A 13,844-nucleotide genomic window follows, 5' to 3' on the forward strand; every position below is an offset into this window, starting at 1 on the left:
TTTGTTTGTGTTCCTTTTATTATATCAAAGGCTTTTATGAACAGTACGTCACAGTGCAAGTGTCATTTACATTCAAATGCCAGTTTCTAATGTTTTATGCTTTCCAGAGAAGTAATAGGGAGAAAACCACGAAGAAAATGAAACTTAGATCTTTTCTAATAAAACATTTTTGTAAGTGTTTTGTCTTTTCAAGATGCTGTGACATCCTGTTCAGTTGAAGGAGCACACGACTTTAATTGCACAACTCATTCACTTTAAATATTTAATAATGCTTTTATTAGTTGCACTGAACCAGTGAAGTAAGATCTGTAATATCTAGTGCTGGTCATCATTTTTATTCATCATGGTTTAATAAGCATTATAATTACAGATTGAAGAAGAAATATGAGTTAGCTTTGTGGTTTTGCTTGGGACTTCTGTGCACAGTGGTATGATTGGAAGGGATTGTACAAGCTCTGTGAGCATAACTGATCATATTCAAATATACTGATGCAGGTTTCCCAGTACTGACACATTATTCTTCATATTTAAGTAACTGCAGGAAAGATGCTCCATAAAATTATGAGTCCTGACACTATTAACTCCATCTGGCTTAGTAGTGAAGTATGAAAATTTGAAGGCCAAGTGGGCTTGTTCTTGGCAGGTGTTCTGCTGCATGCTTTATCAGTGGAATTAGACTTCAGCTATTTTTACCAAACATTTCCCATATCTGTTTCCAACTAGCACAAATAGCAAAGTTATTTTGAATGAATAGCCAGTTAGGGGAGCGTTCATTTGGAGACTTCATCAGTGTTCAAGCTGAAAGACTGTTTGTAGACAACATGCGCTCTCCAGGCTCACTCCTCAAGTAAATATAGATGATGATCTTTTAGTATAAATTTCTCCCTTTAATATTAAAAATATGACTATTTGCATGCTATTTGCATTCTAATGTTGTAATGGGAGGTATAGTAGGGCAGCCTAATATCTGGTGCACTTTTTAATGTTTTGTTAAAACATCATTTTTTCCCCATCAGCAACTTATGCGGGAGCGACAGCAGATGGCCAGCCGCCCCTTTGCTTCTGTCGATGTAGCACTGGAAGTAGGAGCTGAGCAAACAGACTTTCTACGAGGGCCATTAGAGGTAGGAACAGTGGTGCTGACAAGGGACCATTGTGATTTGCATATTTATATTGCTAGTCTCATCTGCATCTGCTTCTGAAACCAAGCAGTCTGATTACCTGGAGCTGACAAGTCTCAGCTACATATGTTATGCCATTTTCAAGGTGCATAGTTTTAATAGCATGACATGAGCTGTAACAAAAGCCACTGGAGAATCTATTAGCCTCGGCTGGAGTGACAGCTCACCTGGCACTCCTTTCCTGATGGATATGAGCTGAAGGAATGCAAGACACAAGAGAAAGCAAACCTCATGCTCAGTCCTTTGAGTACAGAGTGCCCCCTAGTTAACATCTATCTTAATTAGCAGATATTACAGCAAACAATTAAAGAAATAAATAAAGCAACTGTGAGTAGCATTTCCATGTTGTTTTATATGTACAGGTTTAAAGAATACAGAGTATGCTGCATATTTTCGTTTGTAGATAATGGCTACATTACTGCATTCTTTTATTGTAATTGCAGACCATTGAAAAAGAAATAATAATATGCAAGGCAATGTAATACTGGAATAGTGTAATAATGCATGAAATGAATTCTGGACGTTTCACCCAAAAATAGAAGGAGAATTACAATATGTGGATAATAATGTATATCTAATCTAGGTTGGGCTTTTGGTAGATTGTAATCCTCTATTCCTTTACTTTTATTTATAATACTGTGTTTACAGTTATTACTTTATCTTATTTATGATGGGACCTGAGAATGAGGTGTGATAGCTTTGAAATCTTTCAAGATTGTACTTTTCTTTTCACTGCTGCCAATTCCTCTTAAATTCAAAGCTTCTCTTACTTTTCTCAATAGCCTCTTTGAATGGAAGATTAAATACACTATCAAATCTCTAAGGTTTATGGAGAAGTGAGCAATGTGAAAAACAGATTCCTAGCAGGAAGAAAAAGAATCAGCTCTTGAGTACTTATCAAATTGAGGCTCTCTGTCCTGCTACTGTATGAGAAGCAATCACAATTGTTCTTGCTGACATAGTTTAAATACTTGGAATAGATGGTACATAAAAATGCCATATCTTTTTGGAGATGCCTTGTTATTTTCAGACCAAATTACTAGGACACACACACACCCCTTCACCATATTTCTGTCTCCTTTTATCATGGAACAGAAGACCTCTACAGCCTTCCATACTGAGGACAAAGTACACTGTAGTTAAAAGTTAACTTTTTGGAATGTGTTTTCATTGCTTCTATGCTGACATCTGAGAACATTTTCTCTGTTGTCTTTTCAGAGGGAGGCAATGAGTGGGAGCTGAGGCGTCCAAACTCTAATTCTGTACATACTGATTATTTAATTAAACTTTAGAAGTAAACATCACAAGTTAATTGCCACATTTTCTTCTCTAGTGTCTTTTATTTAGCACTAAAGAGGTAGATGCTAAAATATTTTAATTATATTTTACAGTTTTTATTAGCTTTTTCTTCCTAGACTAAGCATTTTCTAGTAATTGCTTAGTATTCAGTAACCATAGGGTTTGTGTGTGTATGTGCGTGTTTTTTTTTTTTTTCTTTTACTAATTAATATATAGTTATACACAGAATGGAGACCATTCAAAGTTTCCTCAGAATTAAAATATACTGTTCTATATCAAAACAAAACATTTGGGATTAAACAAATGTGATTCTGGATATTGATTGTCCTTTTATGTATATTATGTAAGAAAGTGCTATATTGACTTTTTGTTCCAGGTCTTTCCTGAATTTGCAAAAGAAGGACACTAGAAGTTTTAATTGCAATTCTGTTCAGTCTTAGCTCGTTTTTGGACTGAAGATCTTTTTTGGATCACATGATTCTAGGATACAATGCTTAAATAAAGGATAAAGCTATAACTTTTTTTTAATTAAATTAGAATGATAAAATTATTCTAATAATACTGTGATATCTGATGCCCATTGTGATCATTTAAAATTAGAGTTCTTTTGGTAAAAAAAATGAGCAAGATGCACAAACTCCCTTCGAAACGTTCCACCAGCATTTTGGAGATCTTCATTGACATACTAGGGGTTCCAGTTTGGATGGTGGGGCATTGTGACCCCTAACCTCATGACTTCATTGATGTTGTGTGCTACATACTTTCGATGTTATTGATATACTTTTTATTGACACTGTGTTTCCAATCACATTGTATTGATCCATGTGCCCTTTGAACACAGTGCAATGTCATTGAATTGTTGCATACATTACTGCATCTCCCAACTGCATAGTAAGACTGCTGTTCATTAATGTCATCTGACTTATGTGGTGGTGGTTTTGTACAGCTGGTGTTCTAAATTTATATGGATGGTCTCATGCATGTCAATGCTCATCTACATGGTAATTTTGATTAGCTTTTGTTTTATTATTTGTATTTATTTTTAAATACCTGGAAGAATTATTTTACTATAAAATTTTAGTTTGCGGTAGTGAGGTACTTTTTGTCCAGTGTTTGGAATCTGTATTTTAAAAAAGTAAGAATATGGATACTGTATTTACAGTGATTGCCTACTTTAGATACTTATAATACAACTGATAATATTTGGGTCTATTTTACATTATCCACAATTTACAACAAATTAAAATCTTGAGAACTACAGGAGAGTGCAAAACTTTGTTATTTTTGTTGTTTTGAGCTGTCTTTCTACTTTGGTGTCTTTACCAGCCAGTCTGTTTTTCTTAATGTTTTGCCAACAAAATGACAGTATCCTAAAAAAGAAAATAAAAAATCATATGCATCATATTTCTCCAGTTTCCTGCTGTCTGAATAAGTTTTCAGGCACTGGCAATAGCCTTTGCTCTTCCCAATTTAAATCATATTAATCATCCATCTTTACCTCTTCAGGCTTTCTTTCTGTGCAACTGATTTCACAACATGACATTACCAAGTCTCATCTTGTCATCCATTCTGGCATGTTGGCTATTTATCAGCTCTTAAATATGTTATTGTCAGCTTAAACTTAATAAAGGAAAAATCAAACTTTGTTTTTCCCTTGCTCTCTGTCCCTATTGGTCAGCTGTCCCTACATATCAGCCACCATCCTGCTAATAATATTGACAGCATAGTACTATCCTAATTCTAAATGTTTGAAGCAATGCATTGCTTCAAAATCCCATTGTAGCTTGATATTTATGATACTAATCTTGTGCCCTATTCTGGAGAAAAAAAAAAAAAATACCTATGCCAACCCCAATCTGCATCATAATTTGCTTCCATTATGATGCCAGCAGAGGGGAGGTAGGGAAGTCTGGTGGGCAGTGAGCCTCCAGGTCCCAAGAGGAGAACAGGCAAGGGGAGTAGCTGGTATCCAGGGGCAGGTTAAAGAAAAGAAGAAATTCCTGTGGTGCCACTGGTTGCAGTTTCATGTAGTGAAGGCTCTTTCGGAAGCAGAGAAAGAAAGCATCAAAAGCTCCCTGTTCGGAGTTTGATAATTTTTGTGGTATTTTGTGAGACCACCATATTTTTTTCAGTACTAGATTCATAAAAATTTAAATAGCATTGTAGATCAATAGACATGATACATCTTGCCATGCAGTGCCATCAGTATTAAAATGTTTTATTTATTTATTTTGTTTATTTTTCTCTAGACATGGCTGCTTTTTGATTCATTCTTCATAGATGATGCCTCCTATAAGGCAATATTTTTTTCCCAAAATACAAATCACTTTTGAAAATTCACTTCCACCGTTCTGCTGATGGTCATTTCACTTACTTCCATGATAAGAGAAAATATTTTTTTTTCCTGTCCTGTTTTGCCTAACTTCTGTGTGCTTTTCAGCTATTTCATAGCCCATGCATTTTTTTTTTAAATAGAGACACGTTCTTTTTTTTTTATGCCTGTAAGATAAGGTGGGCACAGTTGTAAATTCTGATGTAAGGTCATGCTAAGTCTCTGAACAGCAGCATCTACTGTGCCAAATCTGCTGGTGTACAGACAGATGTATTATTGTCTGCGTAAGAACCAAATGCAGATTTGCTCTTATGCTTATCATACATTTGATATCTATGCAGTCTGAATGGGATTTCTTTTTTCAAATTGATATTCTTTAATAATTATTTCTGCAGAAAAGCATGCAGTAATCGTTACAATTATTTTTCCATCGAGTTACTGCATTCCTTGTAGAATTGTCACAGAAGTTAGATTGTTCCCTACTTCTAACAAGGTAAGATGATCTAAAGAATTTTGAAATTCAAATAAAATCTGTTCTTGTTTCTTTAGTAAGTAGCAAGAAATATTTATGGTACATTAAATATGTCTTGAATTTCAGGCACTGCTGAGAAGTATAAAGCAACAATAATCAATTATTTCTCGTTTATTTGAGTAACAGAAATGGAATTTATGCACCAACACCAGTAGCTATCCTTATGCCAAGAATGGCTATTGGAAATCAGAGTGACTTATTAAAACACATTAAAATCCTGTACTAGAGGTGTGGGGGGTGTAGGTAGCTGAAGTTTATATTAATAAGCTATGTTGCTGTTTTCCCTCACCAATATAGTCTCAGGACTTTTTAGCTTGCTTTTTAAATAAGTCCAGTTAAGTTCTATTCATTTTCTTGTTTAATTTGAATAATTCAATGAGTAATTTCTGAAACTGCAACCTAAGCATTCTTTACTATTTTGTACAAAATGAAACTAGTTGTATGCTTTCTCAGCATTACACTTGCATTATTTTGATGACATAATGCTTAAAATCAAGGAACAGACTCTTCCTAATTCTGTGTTACAGGTCATCAGATTGCCCCCTAATATTCCCAGTTCCTAATTTTAGTCTCAGTAAAAGAGGATAAATTAACTCATATTGTAAGAGAGTAATAATTTATTGAAGACAATGATGAATTTTCCCTAGAGTGGTCATCTTGTTTTCACTGACCATAAATGCAATATATATTTGGCAAGAGGTGCTATCAATTATACTTTCACATTTGCTTACTTAAAAAGTCATGCTATATACTTTACAAAGTTGTAAGTGTGTCTTATGCAAATTGATTAGGGAACTGAACTCCAGGAACTTTAAAGAACAGATTAATTATATAAAATATTATTATTTTTGTTTAAAATATGACCAGATCTGTTTATTCTTTGTTGTTATGATGGGATAACTAGACATCAACATGCTCTGTCTTGTGGGAAGAGTAGACATTCTCCTGGATGGGGAAAGATGGTTTTGCTGGCTAATCTATCTATCTTTTTCTATCTTTATGATTAGAGCTTAGGAAGGTTCAGTGTCAGGTATAGATGCAGCTCATGAAATAGTTAAGCTGCAATCATGTAGAACAAATTGCAGATTGTTCTGAATATTTCTAGGGCCTGGGAAAACCATAGGTGGACTCAGTGGAGCAGAAACAGTTTAGAGACATCTACCCTGTTACTTCTTATTAATGCCATTCAGAAACTAAGGGTGTATTGTTTCTTTTGTAATGTAGAAGGCTTTGGATATGCATGTTTTTAGAGTTCTCATTCTCTTTAATTTTCTTTTTCCATTTCTCATTTTCGTGGTATGTCTGTAAGCCAAGCTCTGCTTGGCGTTGGAAAGACCTAAGTATCATGTCCAGTTTGTAGCACAGTAACTCAAAGAGGACCAGAGGAGAGAGAATCTGGTTGCGAACAATGTGAGCAATCAGAGACTTAGAAAATATGACTACAAGGAAAAGTCAAGGAAATTGGAGTAGACTATTGAAAGGAGTCAAAATAATAACTTTCAAATATGCAAAAGGTTAGTAGCAATCAGGAGGGCAATAATCTTTTCTTTGTGTGCACTGTAGGCAGCAAAGGTGTAATGGACTTAAATTGTAGTAGAGAAGTCTTAGGATTGATATCAGGAAAAACTGCTCATAATAAAACTGAATCGCTGGAAGCAATTGCCTGGGGAGGTGATGGATTATTATTTTATTTTATTTTTTTTAATTTTTTTAGAACAAGTTGGACAAACATTTCTCAGGAACTACGTACCTAATAGCCACATTAGCTTCTCTCCTTTCAGCTCTGCCTATACTATGATTTGGATTGCCACCTAGCTCTTCCTTCTGCATACTCTGAAAATTTTCCATTTCTGTTGTACACCTTAATTACGTTCATTGCACTATTAGTTTTCTGTAACTGAATGCTTCTGACCCTTTTCACTGTTGTTCTTATCTTCATTAAATCACAACCTCAGCTTTCTTTGAAGATCAGAAACTGTTAAGTCATCTCTGACCCCCAGTCTCTCTATGACTGTTGGTTTGCCTAATGTAATCTCCAATTCATTCTGGAATAGCTTTATTTTTCTCCTTGAAGTTTATATTCATGATATAATTATTTTTTATCTTAACCACTGCATTACTATTTTTATAGCCTTTCAAGATCCATACATCCTAAACTACAAGATCTCAGAGAAATGTAGTCAGGTGATACATCTGACACTGAAAAAAAAGAATCTGTATTGGGTCACATTTCCCGTTTTTGTCTGTATTACTCAAGGATTAGGCTAAATTTGCTGTACAGTGTCTCAAGAACTCCATTACCTTATGCTTCATTTTGACCTTGATCACTCACTGCATTCTGCTATCCCATTGCTTCAGCCCTGTTTATCTCTTTTTTTTTTTTTTTTTTCTTTTTTCCGTCCTAAACTATTGAGTCACTTTATTTTAAATCTACTTTCAAATCTTTCTTTTCTCCTTTGCAAAGCATTGATTCTCCTTGGGTATCCTTCTGTGATAGCATGTATAAGGTATGCTATATCAAATGCAAAAATCACATTCTGTTGTTCTTTCATTCGAGGAAAGCACTAACTTGAAAACAGAATTGTTTTGTCCCTGCAATAATTCCTCCCTTGTAGAATGATGTTTTTCATGAAATAAAAATTTTACTTTTCACACTATTTGTTGTGTAATTCAGTGGTCATATATAACATTGTAGCTCTGCCTGATCAAGTATCTTTATATTTGCATACAACTTCGGTAGATTCTGCTTAAATTTATGTCTAGCAATGTCTGAACGTTCTGTGCCTGTGATTCAGAACAAACACCTCATCTAGTTGCATGCACATAATGGTCACTGCTATGATATTTTTTCTTTGTGTTTTGCCTACTATCTCTGTTCAGTAATAAGCGTATGGATGTCCAATTCCTTGCCTGGAGTCAAGTTAACAAAATTTTAAGATTTATAAGAAATAGTTCCCTCCTTTGGCATATGTGAACTCTAATAGTCTGAGAAATGCTGTCTGGAATAAGCCGAGTCATTTTTTAATACTGACCACAATTATCTTATGTTAATTGTTACAATATACACCAACACCTCACAACTTGTTGATGTCTTGACAGAATCCTTACATTAAATGATTTTTTAAAAGGAAAATCTAGATTCATTCTGGAATGCATGCAGTCTCTAAACTCACAGAAAACACATTTTTAGTTCCTGAATTCTCGTTTGATTACTTATTTCTGTTGAATCAATTTACCCAAAAGGGTGAACAGACATTGTGAGTATGCCTTAAAAATGATGCACAGGAGATATTTATACTTCCAAGTTAGTCTCCTAATATTTCATGCTAGCAAGAAAGTAAAATGTCTGCTTAGCAGCCTATGTGCTCTAGGACCTGTGAATCCAGTTCAGAAAACCTGATTTTGTTCATTTAAAAAAAAAATAAAAATGCATCTTTCCACTTCACAAAATTTATTTTGCACATGTACTGCATAATCAAATGACTATAGAAACTACTTGGATAGAAATATATGATTTGTGTTGAAGAAAATTGCCAACAAATTTTATGCTCAATTGGAACAATTAGCTGGATTTTTGGCTGACTAGCTAAATGTAGGTGTTTCAGCGATATTGGCATGCTGTGAATAGAAATTGTTAAATTGGTGTATTATGTTATGCATAGATGCAAATTGAAAGTATCAAAATACATATTCTGATTGTTTTCAAGCAGAAGTGTTTAGATGTGTCTGTAAATGTTATGAAAAATGACACTGTACGTGTCCTATGTTCATTAATATTAATAAATAAAATCTTGTTTCATAAAGTAGATAGATACAAAATTCAGTGAATGCAGAATAAAATACATATGTTTGTAGCTCTAGGATTGTCTTTTAACAAAGTTTGCTTATGGGAATCTTGCCTTTGGATAGCAAGTCCATGACAATGTAATTTTTCCAGAATTGTGTAAACACCAAAGCATGGAAACAACTATACTCTTAGGATAACTAAAGAGCACACAAAATGATTTTTTTTCTTGGTTTCTTTGGCTGGGCCTTTCACCTGGTTTGTACATGCCAGTTTTAGTAATAATCTCAACATTTCTTATTACATAAAATATCATAATATTCTTAAAACTTGAAAAATTAATAACTTCAATCAGGATTTAGGGCACAATGGTATAATTCTTAAAAGGTTCTGAAGGAGTTGTTTCCTTGTAAAATTTCTGTTGGAAATCAAAGGATTATGAATGGTGTATTGAAGTGTAGTAGATTCTGTAGTAATGTAGAAGTTACAAAGACAGTTAGACTGCAGTGAAATTTGGAATATCAATAAATTTGAATCAGAGCTATCTCTATAACAGGAGCTCCTTTAAAGAGTAAGCAATATTTGTGATATGTTATTGCTTACAGTTATAAATATAGTGTATTATACTAACCTATTAGAGCTTCCTATAGCAAATACCATAAAACATTATTGTTCATTAGCGTGAAGTGTTCATTAGTGTAAAGTTTAACAGATATGTATGAAATTTTCCTTTTTTTTTTTTCATCTTTGGTACATATTCACATTATTGGAATTTTATTTGTTAGAAGTTTTACTTTTCCAGTGTTATTCCTCATCCTACAACCTTGGTGAGATGACCTTTTTCTTATCTTTATTATCCACCTTTTGGTAAGAAACAGAAAGTTTAAAGAGACACTTGCTGTCAGCTTCTTTTTTCCACTATTTAGGCCTTAGAAAAAAATGTATAAATATTGAACCAGCTGGAGTTAATAAATAAAATTATTCTGTTCTGCAGACACCTTAATGGTTATTAAAAGAAAAGGCACTGGGCTTCTGGAAAGGTAGACGAGCAATGCCTTTTATATTGAGATATTTTTTGTATTGTAGGAAACCGAAGGAATCAAATGTTGAACACACTTAAATATTTGTTTATGTGTAAAAAAAGAAAAGCATTATTCAGAGACCCACAAAAAAAATTGTGTTTTCCAACACAAAACACATAAATGTAAGACAGTCTTTGTGATCTTCATTACATATAGCAACAGGAGCTGACATGATATTGGCAATGATAACCAGTGAGTTCAATTTTCTCTAGACTTGTGGATGCTGTAAAGTGCCTATTCTTTTTTTTTATTCTTTTTTTTTTGTTGTTGTTAATATTCTTCATGAAAAAAAAAAAAAAAAACAAAAACACAAAACAAAACACATATTAAAAGAATCAAAATATATTAGAATATTGTTTTAAACAGAACCAGCCAAGCATAATAAATTGAAAATCCATAAAAAATATCCAAAACCTACTGTTTCAAACTCCTATGTATCTTCAGTGCTTAATCATGGATTATTATTTGAGCTACATTCTCCCATCATTCGCTAAACTCAGCAATGGTAGAGTTGCATAGGACCATATCCAGCACAATGTGTGTCCACTACAGCATATTTAAAAAATAGACTAGTGAAATTGTACACTTTGATATATGTATTGAGGAATAGTGGATTTATGTGTATAGTCAAATGCAGAATAATTGCAGATGTATAAAAAGTAAAGTTTGAAAAACTCCTATTTTTATCAATTCCCAGTAGAAGTTCCGCCTGGAGAAAAAAATAAATAAATAAATAAAAATCTACCTGGATGTTAATCTGAATATTTACTTTTCTTTTTCTCCAAAATAGTTACAGCATCTATTTCACTCCTAGTAGGAAATTGCTGTGGACAATATCCCTTGGAGTGCAAAATGCCAATGTCATTGCAACCTAGCAACAGTTTATAACCAGTTTGCCAGTCGTTTGCAAAATAAATAGCTAAAGAAGATTTTAAATAAGCTTCTCTAAGCCAGGTGTCTGTCCTGTTTGTGACTTCCTTTCGCTTTTAATTTAAAGAAGCTGTAACAGCTCAAGGTGAGAAAGAAGTAAGAGGAGAACTGGAAGAGGCATATGAACAATATAGGACCTTAAAGGAAAGCAATATTTAATGTATGGCTATACATGAAGATGCAGGCTGCCTTGGAAGTAACACATATATCCATAAAATTGCAGAAGAAACACATACATAAAACTGCACAAAACTGCTTCCAGATCTCCCCTAATGTGACCTCTTCATTAAGTAATGTGTTGCATGGAACCCAAACCATAATTTTCAAAGCTTTGACAGTGGTACAACTGTCATGCGCACTGTATATAGCTATTGATATTCACAACAATAAATGGCATAAAACCTGTGCATTTAGTGTAGGAAATGTTCATTGATTGTTGACATTTATACATGGCAGACAAAATGTAGATCTGATGTTTGCAAGAGTACAATAATCCAATGAGTCCTATCTAGAATGTTAACAAATATATTTAAACTTTAAGAGCAAAAATATAAAATAGTAAATAATAATTACAAATGATAGGGTTTATATATTTTTCCCGATGCCTAAACTATTGCTAGTTCTCAATACACAGTCATTTCAAAGACTAACATTTAATTTTTTAAAATATAATACCAAGAGGTTTTTGAAGCTTTTAGCACCAAGGTTTGGATGGCACTTGTGTTGTATTTACAGTGTGTCTATGCCCACTGTATATGTAGATTCATTCATTCTGTTTATAACACATTGATCCATTTTGACCTTTAATGATAAAGACACTAAAATGTGATCTTCACTGTGTTAGACTATAAGTAGGAGTTTTCATTTGTATTCCAAATTGGTGTTCTATGTAGGTGCTTGTAAATGCTTATTGCCACATTATCTGATTGCTTTCTGTCAGTAAATGGAACATCATTAGTTGCTAATGTCTGTCACATTTGCTCTCTCATCCTATCTCCAAGAAAAGGAGTGTGTAACATCATGCTTTGTTTTATTAAGTGTATACATTTTGCCATATGTTTATGTTAGAAAAGGCAAAGTCAGAGAAATCTGTCTAGGATTTGTGATACATGATAAGGAAGTTTTTGAGTCTGCAGACTTAGTAAGATTTAACTCACATTAATGACATAATCCTCAGGAAGATACATGTATGTCTCCTGTGATACTTGGCATTAGGTTTGTTCCCTAAAGTTCTCTTGTGTAAGAAAAGGAAAACAGGCAACTATTGGCTTGATCACAGACCTTGAGGCAGTGATTTAGATGTGCCATCTTAGCCACTAAGCATTTTGAGGATGAGGTCTGAAACTTTGAACTTACATTTTTCAGAAAGCCAACACAGAAAATAAAGCTTAGGACTGACATTTTTACAGCAATCTCTGCAATAGACTTTGCTACAGAGGTATACACTATTATTCTGTTTCAGATAGTTTTTCAAAGGGCTTAAAATGTCCAAGCATATCATAGAGCTGAAGTCTCCCTGAGAAGTGGAAAGAAAACAAACAACTCATTATCTTCCAAAATGTGGGGTAGTGACTTCAAATCAATTGGGAAAAGCAAAAAGCATTATACGGAAATGATGCTTAATGAGAGCTGGAATGAATGAGAAAGCCAAAAGCTCTTCAAACAGCGTATAATGCTAATCATTGTTTGGTACACCTTCTGTGTAATTGTAGGGTCTTCAAAATGCTTTCCCACACTCACCTATACCTTTCCTGATTTTAACTCCAACCAGCATTTCTTCATTGCTATGCAGATCTTCTCCAAGTACCATTCTGTTTTAGCATTATGATCACTAAGGTAGTAACACACTGAACACTTGTGACAGATGAGTACAACTATTTTTTATCTGAGTATTTACAGCACTGTAAACCTCATTTTCTATCCAGCTGTTTTGGTGAATTTATGTTAATACGACCAATGAACTGATCCCTATTCGAAAAGTTCATGTTAAGCTGAAATTCAGTATTTTTCATTATTGAATTTGAATTAGACAATAAACCTAATCTGTAGAAAACAGCATTCATCATGCACAATAGAATCATAGACTAATACAGTTTAGAAAATCATAGGCTAGTTTAGGTTGTAAGAAACTTCTCATCTATCAGTCAGACTGACTGTAGGTCAGTCAACCCCTAGACAAGGTCAAACCACCTTTAATCAGCTTGTTCAGGGCCCTCGCCCATGGTGCGTCTAATATCTCTAAGGATGATGATTCCAAAATCTCTCTAGCCATCATTCAAATGTTTGGCTACCCTCCTTGTGCAAAACTTTTTCCTAATTTCTCATCAGAATCTCCTTTCTTGCAACCTTTTTCTGCTGCCTATTGTCTAATCCCTGTGAGCCTTGGAGAAAAGGCATGTCTGGCGTCAGCAATTAGATCCTACCTCAGCCTTCTCTTAAGAATTAACAAATACTGTCAGCCTTTCCTTCTAAATCCTAGGCCACCTATATCTCATAGGTTTGTTTACAAAGGAAAATTGTGGAAGACTTCTTTGAAAGCCCTGCTAAAGTCAGGTTTGGAACCATCCACCTGTCTTCCACTAAGCTAGTCATATTGCCAAAACCAAACAGGTTTCTGTGGCCAAATTTGTCCTTCTGGCTGTTCCTAATCATCTTTCTGTCTTTTGTGTGCTTGGACATGGTTTCTGGGAAGATTTCCGCCATA

General features: G+C 34.1%; 1 protein-coding gene across 1 annotated transcript in view; it reads left to right on the forward strand.

Annotated features, from left to right (window-relative positions):
- Window positions 1–13,844, forward strand: part of ATRNL1 (attractin like 1) — a gene marked incomplete at both ends in the record, with an annotated part of 490,387 nt that overhangs the window by 361,815 nt on the left and 114,728 nt on the right. Inside the window, one exon of the mRNA XM_084290483.1 lies at window positions 1,017–1,124. Coding sequence (XP_084146609.1) covers window positions 1,017–1,124 — 108 coding nt within the window. The remainder of the gene's footprint in view (window positions 1–1,016; window positions 1,125–13,844) is intronic.

The sequence above is a fragment of the Netta rufina genome (assembly GCF_964035555.1).
Source record: "Netta rufina genome assembly, chromosome: 7".
NCBI classification, from domain to species: Eukaryota; Metazoa; Chordata; class Aves; order Anseriformes; family Anatidae; genus Netta; species Netta rufina.